Genomic DNA, 18,977 nt, shown 5'->3' with positions numbered 1-18,977 from the left:
CCGAGAAGGCGGTGGCGGTGGGGTTTGGCGCATCGGCATGGCAAGAGCAAAAGGACGACATGTTTTCAAGAAAATGGGGGTGAACTGTGCCACCAACGGACACCTTCTTGGGCTTCTTTGGGCGCTTGGAGCATGCGGCCACACCATCGACCAAGGTGGCCGAGAAGGCGGCGGCAACACCATCGACCAAGGTGGCCGAGAAGGCGGCGGCAACAGGGTTTGGCGCATCGGCATCGCAAGCGAGCAAAAGGACGACATGTTTCAAGAAAATGAGGATGAATGTGCCACCAACAAACGAGTCAGAGAAAGGACAAGGACAGGTGTCACACATGTCCCTGCTGTCTCCACGACAACGCAAACACGGTCCAAATATTTGGACCGAAAATGGGTCACGAGCACATGAAAAAGAACAACTGTCTGTTTGCGTCAACGCATCAAGCCGCGTTTTCTATCCATTTCAACCTAAACTGAATTGCACGAATCAAATTGGTCCATTCCAACCTAAACTGAATTGCACAAACCAAATAGATCAGTGCGTTGGACACAGCAACGCAAACCCGTCCAAATTTAAGCCAAAAGTGGGTCTTGGACAGATGAAAAACAAACCGCGTCGGCACATCAATGTTTTCTGTCCATTTCGAAACAGAATTGCACGGACTAAATGGGTCCGTGCGTTGAAGTTGGCCTTAGAAAAAGAAAAGAAGTGACTAGCTGACCTCCATGACATGGGTACACTGCATCAACAGAAAAGTAGATTCGGCGGCCTAGGCATGATGCAGAACGGAGCAAAGCAAACAAATCATGTTCCCAGACATCTTCAAAAACCTAAGAAATAATCTCATCACAAATGGCGCCCACTTAGTTTCTAGAATAAAGTAATGTACTACTGTCAAACAAAACAAAAAAGAAACAGTGAACTTTCATGAAGTGGGAAGTGATGCTACAAGCTTACGTAAGCCGGATGGGGCAGAGATGCCCATGGCGGCAAGGAATGATATCCTCTTAATGAAGAAAGTCGATGCGTACATGCATGCAATTGTTCAAACTTCTGACAAGACAAACTAAAACGTATATGGAAGGATATTGTTTTAGGCTTCAGCATGTTATGCAAGTTCAACGCCCATCTTTTAACTGCATATCAGTTTCTTCACCACAAACCATGAGTTGACTATGCAAACTACTGCTGTTTCTCAGATGTGGCAGCCGTGTTTGAAGTTGACGATGATTCTGCTTGAGTACAAGCCCTTATAACTGCTTCGTTCTGAAAGCAAAGACATAGACATTGCGGTGTTAATAGTTTGGTATTCATTACAAAATATGCCCTGGAAAGATAATAGCAGGATACAAACTCTACAATTACACATGCAACCATGAGACACTTCCGGGAGTTATTGACTTACACCCGGGTCAACTAGTAAAGATTTAAGACTGTACAGTCACAAGGTTTTTCAACAAAATTACATGTGGATGATTGCCATCGTGTTAGCCAAAACCAATGGAATAAATTGTACAGTTTGGCGGGGAGTAAGTCATGTCAATCAGCAACATGGAACATAAGTCATAGCATCACAGTAAGGATAATTTTGGATTACTGTAATAGATGTCCAAATGTCCAGAATCAAAAGAATCAGAGCTTGATTGGAGTTTACAGGGCCGGGTTTCACAGAGAAGGGGACAAGCATATAGAGCAAACAACGGATAATAATATGTTCTTTGAGTAACTATTAAAAAGAAGTTAAACCATACAGATGGCTACTTGAGGTTCTAAACCCAATAGTCAGCAACTTTCGTCTCAAACTTCATAGTTCGATGCTTGATGATAGACTCAGCCTAATATTATGTGTTGCAAGCCGCATGGATCCAGATCATCACTTCCTTTTGCACTTGGCTCAAGTTCAGGAAACCGCATTTAGAGTGATAAACCTTAGGTTCCGATAAGGGCAATGATACACGGTAATACACACACACCCAATGGTAATACCCTGAAAATTTTGAAGAAACAGAAGAGAAGGCACACGCTTGACTTCTTAGCTCGTCTAATTGATCAGAGACTGGTTGCATTCGTCGAATTGAATCAGCCAAAATGTAGTGAGTTTGTTCAAATTCGAATATAAACTGGGGTGCACAATGAATGTGAAATATCAGATTTAAATTAGGTTACTCTTCTACTACAAATCAGCATTAAAGACAGTAAAAACTAATATTGTGCGTGGGTGTTGTGTTGTGTTGTTGTTTGGGGGGGGGGGGGGGGGGGGGGGGGGGTTTGCACCAAGTCCAGAGGAAAAATGTATTTGCATCACATCACTAAGGCAATCACAATCAATTTGCAAGGAGTAGAGGGGTCCTCAAGACTAAAGTTAAGGGTGAATGGCTCCGCTCCCCAACCCCTAGCCTAGCCTAGCCCCGCCTCCTCCCGTCGCCGTCGAGCTCCGCCGACACCCTCCCCTCGCCATGGCCTTCTCCTGCTCCAGCGAGGCGAGCTCCTCCGGCCACGCGCGCCGCTGGCAGGTCTCCCTCGACGGCGCGTCCTCCGCGCGTTCCTACAGCGAGGTCGCCGCCTCCCCGCGCTCCCCGGTTCCGATGGCGCGCCAGCAGGCTGCTACGCCACCCCGTGCCGACCCACCCGCCCCCCATGCGGCTGGTGTGCGCCGGGTGCCGGCCACAGCTCGCCTAGGGCCACGCTCGGAGGTGCACCAGGAGAAGCGCGCTGGAGCCGCGGCCGAGGTCGACCAGGAGGGGTTCGAGCTCCCTCGACGCAGGGACCGACGTCGCCGTCCCCGGCGTGCCGCTGCGCCGGGCCCTGCACCACCTTGCCACCGCAGCCCATCGGCCGAGGAGGCGGCGGGACTCTGCTTCCGCTGCCTGGACTCGCGCCACAGGGTGCGCGACTGCACAGGGGATGTCCGCTGCCGCCGCTGCCTCGTGTCGGGCCACGAATCCTAGGAATGCCCAGACCGCCGCCGCTCCGGCACCCGCGCCCACTCCCCGCGCGCGCCTGCGACGAGGACCGCCCCGCCGGCTACGCCGCGCCCCGTGGCGCTCCGCACACCACCGCTACTGCCCCCCATGGAGGCCCAGGACCGCACCGAGGTCCCGTCCGCTCCGGCGCGGGTCACCCTTGCCCGCTCCGTCGAGATCGAGGAGACGGAGGGCGTCCTGCGCCGGGCCATGGTGGCGACCATCACTGGGACGCGGCCCGTCGTCTCCGCGGAAGAGGTGTCCGAGCTGCTGCACACTTCCCTCGCCCTGCACCCCGGCGACTTCTCCGTGCACCTCCACCGCCCAGAGGACTTCCTCATCGTCCTCGCCTCCCATGAGCTCAAGGACCGCCTCGCCGGCGACCACTTCATCTCCGGCCCTCGCTTCTCCCTCTCGCTGCGTCCATGGTGCAAGCTCGCGCACGCTGGCTCCGGCAGGTTGGACTACCGCGTCGAGCTTGAGCTCCGCGGGATCCCCGCCCAGGCCTGGCACCTCTCCACGTCGAAGCACATCCTGGGCAGCAGCTGTTGGATAGAGAGGCTGCACCCGAGCACGCGCTCCCGCGCCGACCTCGCCACGTTCCGGCTCTCTGCCCGCACCGCAGACCCGGCTCGCATTCGCCGCCATGCCATCTTGAAGATCGTCGAGTCGCATCCCTTGCGCCACCAGTCGGACGCCCCTGCCATCTCCACCCTCACGCACCCGGTGTCCATCACGCTCGCCCGTGCCGAGCTCGACACCCCAGCGCCGCGTAGCCCCGCCCCTGCGGACGACCCCGACGACGGCCAGGGCGGTGACCAGGGGCGCCGTGACGACGACCCCGCCAGGCGCACCCGCCAACGCCGCCGTGGTCGCAAGAGGCGCCGCACCGGCTCCACCCCTGCTGGCCGCGCCGACGTCATGCAGATGGATGACCTCCCCTGGCCGCGCAACCCGCGCCCGCAGCGCGCTGACGGCATCGCCATTGTTGATGGTTGGGCCTCGACCTGTGATGTGCGACGTACGATCGCGTGACCGGCGGCGCTCCGCCCGTTCCGCATCATTCGGCCATGGCCTGGCCTACGCGGGGCCCGTGGTACCCGTCGCCCACGCCAACCCCCTGAAAAAGTGTAGGGCAAAGCGGTCAAACCTGCTCTGCCTATGATCCCCAGGCCGACAGGATCAGAAGCCGCAGAGGGGGACCCCCGTGGCCCAGAATCGCTCGCAGGACCCCGTCATTGGCGACGGGCCCAGCACGGATTCGAACCCGCAGTCGCCCGACGTGGTAGTGGAGGACATCGGGACACCGCGTCGCGCTACACCAACCCCTCCTGCCCAGCCGGATCAGCCGCTTTTTGTGGGGTCCCTCTCTTTGCCGCTGGGCCCCGAGGCAGATCCGTTGTCCCGACAAAGTGATTCTTCCCCTGCGTTAGCTTCTGCCACGGTGAGGCCCACCCCTGACCAACCCACGACGCCAACTGGCCCTCTGGGGGAAAATCGCGGGAAGAAGCGGACGGATTTCAAACGGCGGGTCCCACCCCACCATGCGAGGAGCTCCTGGATGCTTCCACTGGGAAGGATCTGAGCACGGGCAGCCCCACCACTGCCCAACTAGCGGCCCAGAGCGGCCCAAGTGCTAGGCCCACGACGTCGCCTCCACTGGTTGACCCACGGGCAGGCCCCACCAATGGAAGGCCCACTCTGGGACCTCCTACACGCTTTGCATCGCCACCGATCACCATGCGCCGCTCTCGTTCGCGCGCTGCGCCAATCGCGGCACTGACGCTCGGCGACTTCTTGGCTGCAGCGTCCAGGCAGCTCTGCGCAGCCCAGCCGACCCCAGGAAAGAGGCAGCGAGGCTGCCCGCCAAGCTTCTCCACCCCTAGGCGCGGGCGCTCTGCTTCGTCAGTGCCATGCAAGGCCGCCGGTCCACCCACGGCTGAGCGACGTGCGCAAGTCCACATCTTGCGCACATTGGGAATCGTCGGGATCCACCAGAGGAACTCCGATGCCGAGATGCAAACCTACGACGGGCTCTTCGCCACCCCGCTCCCCACAACCGTCCTCGCCGCCATCGCCATGCTGGTTGATCGTGAGCTCCCCTCCGATCCCGCAACGGCGCCGATCACAACGGTGATCGCGGGCAGCCCGATCGAGGCATAGCTGCGCGTTGCGCCCCTCCGTCGATACCTGTCCGATGAATTGCGGCCCAAAGATCCTTGTGTGGAACGTGCGCGGACTGAACATGCGCGCCCGTCGTCTCGCCATTAGATCACTGATTGTAACCACTAGTGCCTCAATCGCTTGCTTTCAAGAAACAAAGATGGAATTGATCTGCTCATCGATTGTCCTCGAGACCCTAGGCTTGGAATTCGACGACTATGTATACCTCCCCGCGACTGGGACCCGCGGCGAAATCCTGCTGGCATGGAAAAGTAGAGAGGTGACCATCACCGATCCTTCTTTCACTGCCAACACCCTATCTGCTAGGGTTTCCACTCCGACCGGAGCAACTGCTCCCTGGTGGATCACTGTCGTTTACGGCCCACAAGAAGATGCTGGCAAGATCGCCTTCTTGCAAGAACTCCGCGACGCTCGCGTCGAGTGCCCTGGGCCGTGGATGTTGTGTGGCGACTTCAACCTTATCTACCGAGACGAAGACAAAAACAATGGCAATGTCAACCACCGGATGATGGGTCGATTTCGACGCGTGCTCAACGACCTTGCGCTCAAAGAGGTTTACCTCAATGGACGCCGCTACACATGGTCGAACGGGCAATCGCCCCCGACGCTTGTCCATCTGGACCGAGTCCTCTGCACTGCAGATTGAGAGGAGCTCCACGGCAAGTGCCACCTGAGTTGCCTCACCTCGGTCGTCTCCGACCATAGCCCTCTCCTGCTCGACTGCTCCCCGGTAGCGCCAACCCATCGGCGATTCCACTTCGAGGACTTCTGGACACGTCTCGATGGCTTCCAAGACATAGTTGCGGAAGCGTGGGTCTCCGTCCATGACGACGATCCCTTCCGACGCCTCATGCTCCGCGTGCAGGCTACTGCACGCAAGTTGACGAGCTGGAGCTCCAAGACAATGGGCAACGTGCGCCTCAAGCTCGCAGTCTCCAGGGAGATCCTCCTCAAGCTCGACACTGCGCAGGAGAGCAGGATGTTATCCCCGCATGAGAATTGGCTCCACCGTCAGATTAAGGCATCCTACCTTGGCCTTGCCTCCCTCGAGCGCTCCATTGCCCGACAGCGAGCCCGCGTCGCGTTCCTCAAGGATGGCGACGCCAATACATCCTTCTTCCACCGCCAATGCACGTACCGGCGACAGAAGAACAGGATTCGCAGCATCACCGTGGGCGACGACGTGGTTACCGACCACAGCGACATGGCTGCTACGGCCTTCGCACATTTCGACGACCTGCTTGGCTCCACGGTATCTCGAGAGTGCACCCTCGACCTCTCAGACCTCATCACGCCGGCCAGCCTAGATGACCTCGATGCGCCCTTTTGCACCGAGGAGATTTGGCAGGCGGTGAAGCGGTTGCCAGCGCGCAAGGCACCAGGACCGGATGGCTACACCGCCGAATTCCTGCACGCCTGCTGGCCCATTGTTCGACAGGACTTACTCGACGTGTTCCAGCAGCTGTACGTGCTAAGGGGACGAGGTTTCAGCTCCCTGAACCAGGCCCTCCTCACGCTGATCCCCAAGCGCGCGGACGCGACTGGCCTTGCTGATTACAGGCCCATAAGCCTGATCCATCTCGTGGCCAAGGTCTTCGCGAAGGTCCTGTCGCTACGCCTCGCCCCCAAGCTCAATGACCTCATCAGCGCAAACCAGAACGCGTTCATCCCAGGGCGCAGCCTACACGACAACTTCGTCCTCGTGCGGGAATCTGCGCGCCTGCTACACCAGCTTGGAGCCCCTCGCGTGCTTCTGAAGCTGGACCTAGCGCGCGCCTTCGACTCGATCAGTTGGGCGTTCCTCTTCAAAGTCTTGCACCAATACGGCTTTGGCGATCGCTTCCTGGACTGGCTGGCGATTCTTCTCTCGACAGCCAGCACCAAGGTGCTCTTAAACGGCGCGCCTGGCCCCACCATCTGGCACCGCCGCGGTCTACGGCAAGGCGACCCCCTGTCACCCCAGCTCTTCGTCCTCGCGGTGGACACCCTAGGGCGTCTGCTGCACCGCGCCATCGAGCTCGGCATCCTACAGCAACTGCACCCCCGCCGCTCGATTCCCGTTGTCTCACTCTACACCGACGACGTGATTCTCTTCTGCCACCCCTCGCGCGGCGACATCGAGGCGGTAAAGAGCATCCTGCAACTCTTCGGGCGCGCCTCTGGACTCCAGGTTAACTTCCTGAAGAGCTCCGCCATGCTGATTCGCTGCGACCCTGTCGCGGCCGCGCCCGTTGTCGACCTGCTTGGGTGCCCCATTGTGGACCTGCCCATCACCTATCTGGGCATCCCATTGACAATCCGGCGCCCAACTGTAGCCCAGCTATAGCCCGTCGTCGACAGGACCGCCGGCATGCTCCCGTGCTGGAAGGCGCGCCTCATGAACAAGGTTGGTCGCCTCGCATTTGTTAAAGCTGTCCTGAGCGCGATCCCTATTCACCAACTACTCGTGCTCGCGCCGCCGAAAAAGACAGTCAAAGCGCTGGTGAAGATCCAGCAGGGGTTCCTATGGGCAGGGCGCGCTGATGCCAATGGCGGCAACTGCCATGTCAATTGGCAACATGTCGCGCGCCCAATCTCATTGGGTGGCCTCGGCGTCCGCGACCTGGAGCGCTCCGGCCTTGTGCTGCGCATGCGCTGGCTGTGGTTCAACCGCACTGATAACAGCAGAGCATGGAGTGGCCTCGACATGCAATTCTCGGCGGAGGAACGCGACTTCTTCGCCTCCACCACCATGCAGCTCGGCAACGGCCAGCAGACCCTTTTCTAGGAACACAGATGGATTGAGGGACGTGCCATCCGCGAAATCGCGCCCCTGCTACATGCATGCATCCTCAAGCACCGGCGCAAGCTACGGACCGTGGCCGATGGGCTGCAAGCTCACAAGTGGGCACGGGATATCCATGGCGTGCTCGGGATCCAAGAGGTTGGCCAATACCTACAGCTCTGGCACAAGATCGAACACACGACGCTCTCCAATGAGCCTGATCACCTGCTATGGAAGTGGACTACAAGCGGCACTTATACCGTGCAATCGGCCTACAAAGCTACCTTCCATGGCTTCATCTCATGCGATGCCTGGAAGCTCACCTGGAAATGTTGGGCGCCGCCGCGCGTCCAATTCTTCCACTGGCTCGCCCAGCTCGATCGCTGCTGGACGGCTGACCGGCTTGCCAGAAGAGGGTTACAACATCCCCCACGGTGCCCCCTATGCGACCAGGAACCAGAAACCATGCACCACCTCCTCCTTGCCTGCCCATTCTCCCGGCAGGTTTGGCACGAGGCCCTGGCCTGGCTGAGGATGCCATGTCGCCCACCCGATGGCGAGGAATCACTCAATGCTTGGTGGACCACCGCGAGGCAGACTACGCCGAAGCTGATGCGCAAAGGCCTCGCATCCATGACCCTGCTCATGCCTTGGATGACATGGAAGCACAGGAATGACTGCGTGTTTGACAGAGGTCGCCCCTCGACCACTAGCCTGATAGCGAAGATCAAGGAGGAAGCAGCGCTTTGGGCCAGATCCGGCGCACAAGGCCTCAAAGCCGCGATCCCACAGACCTGGGACGTCCACTGATTTTCTTTTCTAGCCCTGTAACTACCTCCTAGGAGGATTGTAACTCAAACCCCTATCTTTTCAATGAAATGAAACGCAAAAGTCTTTTGCGTTTTCTCGAAAAATATAATCATATTTTGCCTGCACAACCAGCATAGAGGAGAGGAAGAGAAAAGTAATAACAGGATTCCGCCAAAACATTGTCAAGCACATGCCAAATTTGCTACACCCTACGATGGTAAATTCCTCGTACTCCCTAGTGCATTGGGTGAGCTATTGACAGACCAATTTGATGAAATTTTGGTTGACTCGATCATAGATCAGAAATATGAGATTAACTGGCACGTAATTCAAGTTGGTCTAAAATAAGGACGTTGTGAAGTTAGTCGATACAGTTTTAACTGTACAATTTTCTCCATTCCAACAAGCCATACGAAACATATTACAAGATGATGTTGCTGATTTAGTATTTCTCATTGACACAGTTCTCTATTTAGCATGAATCCATAACGAATGGGTACAACAAAATTATATCCATAACAAGTAAATTGTAGAACCTCCTAACATAGCTGTTGAGACATCAATTGCTATGCTTAGGTAAGAGAAATTCCAATGTAAATATAAACTGGCAAATGAGAGGTTATACAAGCTGAATATTTGAGAAATATAAGTTAGAACTTGACACATTTATCATGAGGCATAGGAGAGCAGTTAGTTCTCATATTGTGTCTTTTGGTCTTTCTTAAGCATAATAACCGACAAGTTCAGCGGTCCTGGTAAAGGTATATCTTAATTGTCAACATTAGGCTGGCCATAGCGAGGGACTAGCAAACATGTTGATGTGGCACATAATTAAAGAGAGAGAGGGTTAGAGTAACATAGGTAGATACCGTATCATGTTAAAATGCAATGCTAGTATGTGTCATGCATGTCAAAAAATGAGACCAACTATGATACTAGTTTATAATACTATGCACTATGAAGGTAGTATCATACCATAATATCATATGCATTGATACTACTATATGATACTCCCCAATATGAGTAGCCTTAAGGCGAGTGGATGTTGAATCATGTCACACCTGGCCACACCTGGCAGGTGTGACCTGGCATGCGAGCAGGCAACCTAGGAGAAAGCATGTGTGTGGGTGTGGGGTTATAAAGCAGCAGCCTATGGCAGAGAGGGGTGTGTTGTATGTGAACTTTTCTAAACCTACATAAGATTCCTCTGCAACCCTATCACCTTCTCCTACAAGGCTCGTCCCTCTCCTCTCTGCCTCTCACCTCCCGATCTGATCCCCTTTCCCTTCCTCCAATGCGGTACAGTTGGTATTCAAAGCCAAAATCTCGTCGAATTTTTTTTCCCGTTCTGGTGAGCAGATCGGTAACATCCACCACGTCGGTGTGAGCCACTCCGGTCGGCTCGCTCGAAATCCATCGCGGGGTTCGATCTCTGCCAGTCAACAGCAATTACGCCCTAGAAACCTTCGGCAGCGACACGACAAATCCTGGGCAACAAATCCTGGGCAACAGCAACATCACCAAGCTGCTGGAGTCGCTCATCACCAAGGTCCACGAGCAGAAAGTGCTCCATGACAAGCAGATCGAGATCCAAGCCGCCTTCAACATGCAGTTCACCAAAGAACTACATGGCCTCGCCAAGCAGATCGATCTGACGCGGGCGAATGTCGATGTGACGCGCAAGACGGTGGAGCCATCCTCGTCCACCGCCGGATCGGTCACCACCCTGGTCCAGCAAGCCCTGGAGCCACAACCACCACCGCCGCCCCCATCTCCGCGCAACCCTCCGGATCTGGCTCGTCCGGCAGGACTGCAGGTTCGTTTGAGGGACAACCGTCCGCCCTTGATTCCGATCCCGGCCGCGGTCACTGTGGCGCTGATGGGGTCGGCCTCTTCCCCGACCGCGTTCTACACCAACGGGGAGCACCACAAGCCGCCCAAGCATGATTTTCCAAGGTTCAAGGGCACCGCCCCATACTTGTGGACCGATCGCTGCCTGGCCTATTCCGAGCTCTGGGTGGCACCACACAACTGGGTGGCCACCGCGGCTCTGTACATCGACGGCCAGGCCGCGCACTGGCTACAGGCATTTCGTCAAACATATCACGACATCACTTGGGAGGCGTTCACGGCCTCTCTACTGGAAGAATTCAGCGCCGACGAGTACGAGCTGGTTATGCACAAGTTGTGACAGCTTCGCCAAACCGGGACCGTCTCCGACTACCGCGCTGCGTTCGACGAGCAGATGTACCATCTTCTCGCCCTCGACCCCACCATCAACATCAAGTTCTTCGTCACGCAATTTCTCTTGGGGCTCAAGGACGAACTCCGCGCCGCGGTGCGTCTTCAAGCACCATCCAGCATCACGCGCGCCTCCGTGCTGGCCCGCATCCAGGAGGAGGAGCTGGGCACGACGCGGGCGAAACCTTGCATGCCCCCACCAGGAAGACCTCCAACAACGTCTCCGACACAACTTCCACGAGCCGCCGCGCCTATCCGAACAAAAGGGGCCGAGTACGCGCGCGAGCGGCAACTGCGCGACTTCAGGCGCGCCAACAACTTGTGTTTCAAGTGTGGTGATCGTTACTCGTCGGAACAAGTGTGCCCAACCCGCCCAGTTGCTCATCATCCGCGTGGGCGAGCATGGCAAGTTCCTCTCCGACGACGCCATACATGCGATGGAGCTGCTAGATGATCCAGGCCCAGGCGCTCCTCCACCAGCACCTCCAGCGGATGCGCCAGAGTGATGTCTCCTCTCCTCGCAGGTGTTGGACGGCACCGACTCGGCCACCACCATCCGCCTTCGTGCACTGGTGGGCAATCAAGTGATGCTACTCCTGTTCGACTCCGACAGCACTCACAGCTTCGTCAACAAATCCTTAGTCGAGCTGATCGGCGCCAAGATTGCATCGTGTCCGAGCTCAAATGGTGGATGTAGGGGCACACCTTCTCCACACCGATGCGCAAGCTGCAGATAGGCGCGCGCGACGGCATCCTGGGGATGGACTGGCTAGCCCAGCAGAGTCCCATGACATGCCACTGGCAAGACAAATGGGTCAAGTTCCAGCACGCCGACGAGGTGGTCACCCTCTGCAGCGTGCAAACGACAGCAACCCCGACACTCAAGCCCATGACACCGAAGGAGCTCCACAAGATGATCGCGAGCAACGACGTATGGGCCATGGCCATGGTGGACACCGGTGGCCGGCCCCCTCCTCCCGCACATAAGGGCGTCAGCAATACTCCACTTACCGACCTGCTCGACAAATTCACCGACATCTTCGCGACGTCGTGCGGCCTTCCTCCCCATCGCCAGTATGACCACACGATCACTCTGGTGGAGGGCGTGGTTCCCGCCAACACACGGTCGTATCGCCCCTCCAGAAGGACGAGATCGAGCGCCAGGTCAAGGAGATGCTGGATGTCGGGGTGATCACAAACAGTGTCAGCCCTTACGCCGCGCCAGTGCTGCTGGTTAAGAAGAAGGACGGGACGTGGCGCTTCTGCGTCGACTACCGTCGCCTAAATGACGCCACTAACAAGAACAAGTTTCACTAGCCCATCGTCGACGAACTCCTGGCCGAACTGGCTGGCGTGGCGGTGTTCTCTAAACTGGACCTCCGCACAGGGTACCACCAGATACGCATGCGCGAAGAGGACGAATCCAAGACGGCGTTCAAGACACACCACGACCACTTCTAGTTGCGGGTCATGCCATTCGGCCTCACCAACGCGTCGGCGACGTTCCAATGTCTTATGAACGCCATATTCAGTAAGCATGTGCGCAAATTCGTTATCATTTTTCTGGATGACATTCTCGTGTTCAGTGAAACAGTGGAGAAACACCTCGAGCATCTACACATCGTCTTCGAGCTTCTTCGAGCGCACTAGTTGTTCGTTAAGGAGTCGAGGTGCAGCTTCGCTTGCAACCACCTCGTCTACCTTTGACATGTGATCTCCAAGGAGGGCGTGGCCACGGACAAGGAGAAGACGCGGGCCATGGAGCAATGGCCAACGCCGACAAACACCACCGAGCTCCACGGATTCCTTGGCCTGACATGCTATTACAGGAAGTACGTACCTCGCTACGGCATCATCGCCAAGCCCCTAACGCAACTGCTCGCGAAGAAAGGCTTTGCGTGGAACGAGCAAGCACATGCTGCGTTCGACATGCTCAAGACGGCGATGATAACCACTCCAATGCTGGCTCTGCCCAACTTCGACAAGCCCTTCGCCATCGAGACGGACGCCTGCGACACCGGCGTGGGCGCGGTGCTGGTCCAGGACGTTCACCACACCGCCTTCTTCAGCAAAGCTCTAGGCGTCCACAATCAGCAGCTGTCGACATACGAGAAAGTTCCTCGTCGTGATGATGGCGATCGACAAATGGCGCTCGTATCTGCAGCGCAGGCCCTTCGACATCCTCACCGACCACAAGTCACTCTGCAACTTGGGCGAGCAACACCTGGAGACAGAGTTGCAGCGCAAGGCCATGGCTAAACTCGTCGGCCTTCAATTCAAGTTCCAGTACAAGCGCGATCTGGACAAAGGTGCCGCGGATGCACTCTCTCGAGTGGGCAAGCAGCTGGATCTCGCCGCCGTATCGACCTATCAGCCCGCGTGGATTCAGGGGGTGGTCAACTCCTACTCCATGGATGCTGACGCACAGGATCGCCTGTACAACTCGCCATCACCAACACGGCCCCGACGACTACGAGCTGCATCGGGGTGTCATTCGTCGCTGCGGACGCATCTGGATCGGCGCCAACACCGTGCTCCGCACCAAGCTCATTGCCGCGATGCACAATATCACGGTGGGCGGGCATTCTGGCTCCACGACGACCTACCAGTGAGTGTGCAAGCACTTCGATTGGCGCGGACTTAAGCGGGATGTCGAGGAGTTCGTGCAGCAGTGCTCGACCTACCAGCAGGCCAAGCACAAACACTCCAAGCCGGCGAGGCTCCTGGCACCCTTGCCAGTCCAAAAAGTTGCATGTGAGTACTTTACCATGGACTTCGTGGAGGGATTGCCGGTTTCCGAGGGCTTCAACACGATCATGGTAGTCGTGGATCGCTTCACCAGGTTCGCCCACTTCATCCCTCTTCGCCACCCATTTCAAGCGGCACAGGTGGCACGCGCGTTCTTGGACAACGTCGTCAAGCTCCACGGCATCCCCTCCTCCATCGTCTCCGACCGCGACAAGGTCTTCACCAACAGCCTTTGGCGTGAGCTGCTCGCCAGAATGGGCACAAAACTGCTCTACTCCACCGCTTACCACCCGCGGGCGAACGGCCAAAGTGAGCGCATCAACCAGTGTATGGAGATGTACCTCCGATGCGCCGTGCACGACGGGCCACGCCGGTGGCTGCCCATGGCGGGTTCTGGTACATCTCCACATTTCATTTGTCCTTGAACTACACTCCCTTCAAAGCACTCTACGGCAAGGAAGCAAATCTGGGGGCGATGTCAACATGGCCAGCGGAGGCGCCCGCCGGCGACGACATGGACTGGGCGGCGCACAACGCGCAGAATCGGGCGCAGCTGGAGCGTGCATAGCGGCGTTTCAAGAAGCAAGCTGATCGCAACCACACCTAGCTTACAAGCCAAAACCGACACATGAAGGTGGGTAGGTCCTCGTGTTTAGTTGCCACTATGAGTTTGGAACCCTAAACAGACTGTCGGTGTTTAGCAAAACTTAGGCCCAAAGGGGTCCAATTGTACAATATTCACAACAGTAGGCCTTCAGTAATTTCACTTACTATCGACAAAAACGCCCATTAGTATTTGTGATACAGCTCAATACGTGAACAAGGTCTATGTAAAGATTCGCTGCCTTCTTCAATCTTAAATAGTCGGAAACCCTGGTCTTCATAGTCCCGGAAGTCGCATATCCATTGCCAGTCTTGGTTACACACAGAGGTCAATCTTCCATTTTCTTAAACGGCTTGTGCAAAATCTTAAACACGCGTCATGGTGTGGTGTTCAACACAATAGACAGGCAATAACTGCGGATGGTGATGCAATCTGGACTAGCATTGTGACGGCTTTTATTTGACAACATATCCTCCACTTTCCTCGGGCCACTGCCTTGGTAGAGATGCACGCGCCTCCTCGTTCTCTGCATAAATACAGGTGCATTAAACAACACACGATCTTCAGAGTTCAAAACAACGTCGTGGTAGGATAGAAACTTAGCAAGGAGGAACATAGTAAATCTCCCATAATCCTTTGTCTCTTCTCCCAAACAGACCTTGTGCACTTCCTTCAGCCTTAGCATCCTCGTCAATGCCTCAAGATAAGAACATAGCTGTCCGTAGCTCTTCAGCTGCTGGTGCCTCCAGCTACAGCTATCAACCTACACAACTTATCCCCACCAGGAGCGTTGGACCGACCGTGGATTCTCGTGGTGTGTGGTGGTGGTGGGGGGGGGGGGGCTGATGGAGTTCTTCAGGATCAGAGCTGAAACGGGCCCTGCCATGGACCAGATGAGTATCCTGAAAAGGAGGGTTGAAGCTTCAGAATTCACCGTCTTGAAGGTCTACGTTGTTCTTTAGTACACCCGCGACTCCAACAGCCGTCCATTTGTAGATCCTACCACCAAGACCTAGACCACACTCATCACGAAGATGGAGGTCTACATCCCTTCGAACCTAGAAGAGGCGTTGACAGGAACAAGCCTTGGAGGTGAAGAGAATCGCTATCTCACTGGTGGCGTTGGCCTTGGCGAAGATCTTGTCTGGCATCCTGCTGTACTTCCCACCATTGACGACGGTTGTGTGCCGTGTGCTGCCTGCACCAACCAAGATTCTTCGATCCAGGATTCGCTGCGGCATGAAGCATGTTCTTGTGCAATGGGTTGGGGCTTCTGAAGATGCCGCTGGATGAGTTCATTGCTCGTTTTCCCTCGTTTCAGTTCGAGGACAAGCTGTTTGTGGAGGGAGGGAGAGATGTTATGTGGGGAACCATATATGGTTGGATGGCCCCAACCCTGGTCGCACCACCCCCTGATAAAGCCCAAAGTGGGTAGGATTCCTATGCTGCTACAAGTTATTGTCTATTAAGGTTAAAATTCGTATTAGGTACAGAGTCAAGATTAGTTATTAGGTTCAAATTCGAATTAGGTGTAGAGTCCAGGTTAGAACTTGTTCCAGAGTCCAGATTGTATTCCCTTTGAGTCAGCTTGTCAGCCAAGCTATTCCTGTTATATATGGGGCTTCTCCCACGATCAATAAAGCATCAGAATTCAGAGCATTACTATCTATTAGGCCTTAGAGTAATTAGAGTTTGTTCCACAAGCTAGAAGAATGAGACAAGGACCTATGATCTAGAAGGTGTATCTTCTGATGATGAATGGATAACTGAAAAAGAGATCATGTTCTTCCTCCACAAAAGAATTGGTTGCATGCTCTAGATAGAATTGCCCTTAAGGAAGCAGAAAAAGAACAAGCGACTGATCCTGAAATGGAAGTTGAGAATATGGTCAATAATTTAACTGAAGCACATATGCAGAGTCACTTCCCTATGTTACATATTGTTTTATTCGTTCTTTTTAGAAATCACCATTATTTTGGTTTCTTCACAGGTGGTGATGATCTTGAATTGGACCAATATCTTGATGGCTATGACTTGAGGACTACAATCTTGAAGATGGTAAAGATGGAAACAATCAAGTCCGCTCTACATCTGAGCATTGTTCCAAATATCGGCCGAGATAACAGTTAATCGGTCAGTTAACTGTTACTCGGAGGTTGTCCGGTACGAAAACCCCCTTGTTGGCACATTTCTCGGCCAGCCGGTTAATCGAGCTGTCAGACCTATTTATCGGGCTGTCAGACCGAAAAATCAGCCCGCATCGATAACTGGGCTGCCACTTAAGCCTACATAGAGGCCAAAATATCCACCAGTTCATATCTCACAGCCGCGCCAGCACCTAGGGTTGGGGAAATTGGCCTCCCGCGCGTCCTCCTTTCCTCTCCCGCTCACGGACGAGCAGACGCCGGCCAGTTCCTCGACTAAGCAGCGCAAGGACTTGCCGCAGATCAAATCCTCGCATCCCCAACGACCGCATGGGCCTTTAGCAGCTCGAGCTCACCACCCCCACCCAAGGAGCCCCTTCGGTTGCACTGTCTTTGCCGCCTCCTTTCACCTTCAAACCCGCCTCCCCTCACCTTCAAACGCTGATGTCTCCATGGTGTCCAGCAGCAAGGTACGTTGCTGTTCTCCCACCATTGTGTTGCTGGCTTGTTCCTTGTTTCTATTCATATTCCTGATGTTGCTATTCTAGATTTCAGATTTCTAGTATGGCTTGTTGCTGCTATTGCTAGTTTGTTCAATTGTTGATATTGTTGCTCTAGATCTGTACTGTATGCACTATGCAGGGTAGATTGTTGCTGTAGGTTTGGATAAAGGTTGTTCTTATATAGATGTGCAGGTCCGTATGGCTTGTTGCTGGCTTGCTGCTGTTCAATAGTGCTGCTGTTGTTAGCTTCCTGCTGTTGCTATTTGCATTCTTATATAGATGAGCAGGTATGCGTACTGCAGCAAGTGCTCCAATGTTGAAAAGAATAGATGACATGGGCTGGGAGTTTGGAGTCTGGTATGATCTTGTATGACCCTGATGATCTACAAAGGGTGAAGTGCAAGTTGTGTGGAAAGGAGATGGGTGGAGGGATAAGCAGATTGAAGCAACCTGTTGGTCAAGTGAAAGGTCAAGTAGAAAGTTGCATGGTGGCAAACAAAGATCAGCAAAAAAGATGTAAGGAAGCTTGTGATGCAGCAGCCCTTAAGAAGAAGGCCAAGATTCTACATGAAGAAGTAAGAGCTCAAGTTAACCTAGAGATTGTTCATGTCGATGACAATGCCAATGAAGAGGGGCTTGATTTCGTTGGGAAAGGTCGATCGAATAAGACACGTCCAATTGATCAATTTGTGAAGCCAGCTGATCCTTCCATTACATTGTCGAAGAACAAGTACCAATGAAATATTGCTATCATTATTGACCAGAAGAAGGCTTAGAGTAGGGCAATATTTGGCTAGATGGATGTATAAGCAAAACATCCCTTTCAACGCTATCAACGATGATGACTTCAAAGCATTCACGGAGGCTGTTGGTCGAATTGGTCCTAATTGGAAGCATCCTTCACAGCATATAATCCGAGAGAAGATGTTGATGCAAGAGGTGGAAAGAACTAAGGATTTGTTGAAGCCACATGAAGAGGCGAGGGTGGATCTTGGGTGCTCAATCATGACCGACGCATGGACGGACAAGAAAAGGAGGAGCATAATGAACTTGTGTGTGCATTGCAGGTTGGGGACTGCCTTTCTTGAATCAAAAGAGGCATCAGCTGATGCACACACAAGCCTATACATCTTCAACTATATGGATGAATGCATTGCCAAACTAGGTATGAATCTGAATCAACTATTTCATTACTTCCATCATTCCTTTCATTGCTTTTCATCAATTTTCTTTCACTCATTGCTGGTATCATTCATTGCTTTGTAGGAGCTGATAATGTTGTGCAAGTAGTCACGGATAATGCTTCCAACAACATGGGAGCAAAGGCACTACTTAAAGACTCGAGGCCACAAATCTTTTGGACCTTGTGTGCAACTCACTCCCTCAACTTAATGGTAGAAGCTATTGGGAGGTCAAAACAATTTGGTCCTACAATCACTAAATCCAAGGACACGGCTATTTTCCTTTATGCACATCATAAACCATTGTCCTGGATGAGATCTTGTACTAAAAAGAGAAACATTGTGAGACCGGGAGTGACAAGATTTGCTTCGGCACTTCTTACTTTGCAAGGTTTGGCTGCTAAGAAGAAGGAATTAAGAGCAATGGTTTGTGGTGATGCTTGGGAAGAATGCAAGCACACAAGAACAAAGAAAGGAAAGTTAACTCATGCTACAATCATGAGTAGGGGCTATTGGGAAAACGTGTCTCTTTGCATCAAGGTATGGGCTGTTTTCTCTTCTAGTTAGTGGTTGTCTTCTCTTCTAGTGAGTGGTTGTTTTTCGTTCTAGCTTGTTGCTGTTTTATGCTCTAGCACTAGGGTATGTACTAATACTTGGGCATGTACTATGCAAGGTTTTTGAGCCATTGGTGAAGCCGCGAAGGTGCTTCAGTTGACTGATAGTGACGGTCAATCCATAGACACAATCTATGGTGAGCTACTAGAGGCAAAATAGCAATCATGGATGTTGTTGAACATGCAGAGAGAGACTATAATGTGATCACTACGGCCATGGACTCCA

General features: G+C 54.0%; 1 protein-coding gene across 1 annotated transcript in view; it reads right to left on the bottom strand.

The window, feature by feature from the left end:
• Nucleotides 1-901: 901 nt before the first annotated feature.
• Nucleotides 902-18,977, bottom strand: part of LOC123396111 — a 31,484-nt gene continuing 13,408 nt past the window's right edge. Inside the window, exon 2 of the mRNA XM_045091156.1 lies at nt 902-1,261. Within this exon, the coding sequence (XP_044947091.1) occupies nt 1,178-1,261 (84 nt within the window). The 3' untranslated portion in view covers nt 902-1,177. The remainder of the gene's footprint in view (nt 1,262-18,977) is intronic.

The sequence above is a fragment of the Hordeum vulgare genome, chromosome 5H (genome assembly GCF_904849725.1).
Source record: "Hordeum vulgare subsp. vulgare chromosome 5H, MorexV3_pseudomolecules_assembly, whole genome shotgun sequence".
Taxonomy (NCBI): domain Eukaryota; kingdom Viridiplantae; phylum Streptophyta; class Magnoliopsida; order Poales; family Poaceae; genus Hordeum; species Hordeum vulgare.
Note: the sequence above shows the minus strand (reverse complement) of the source record. Positions and strands in the feature narration are given on the sequence as shown.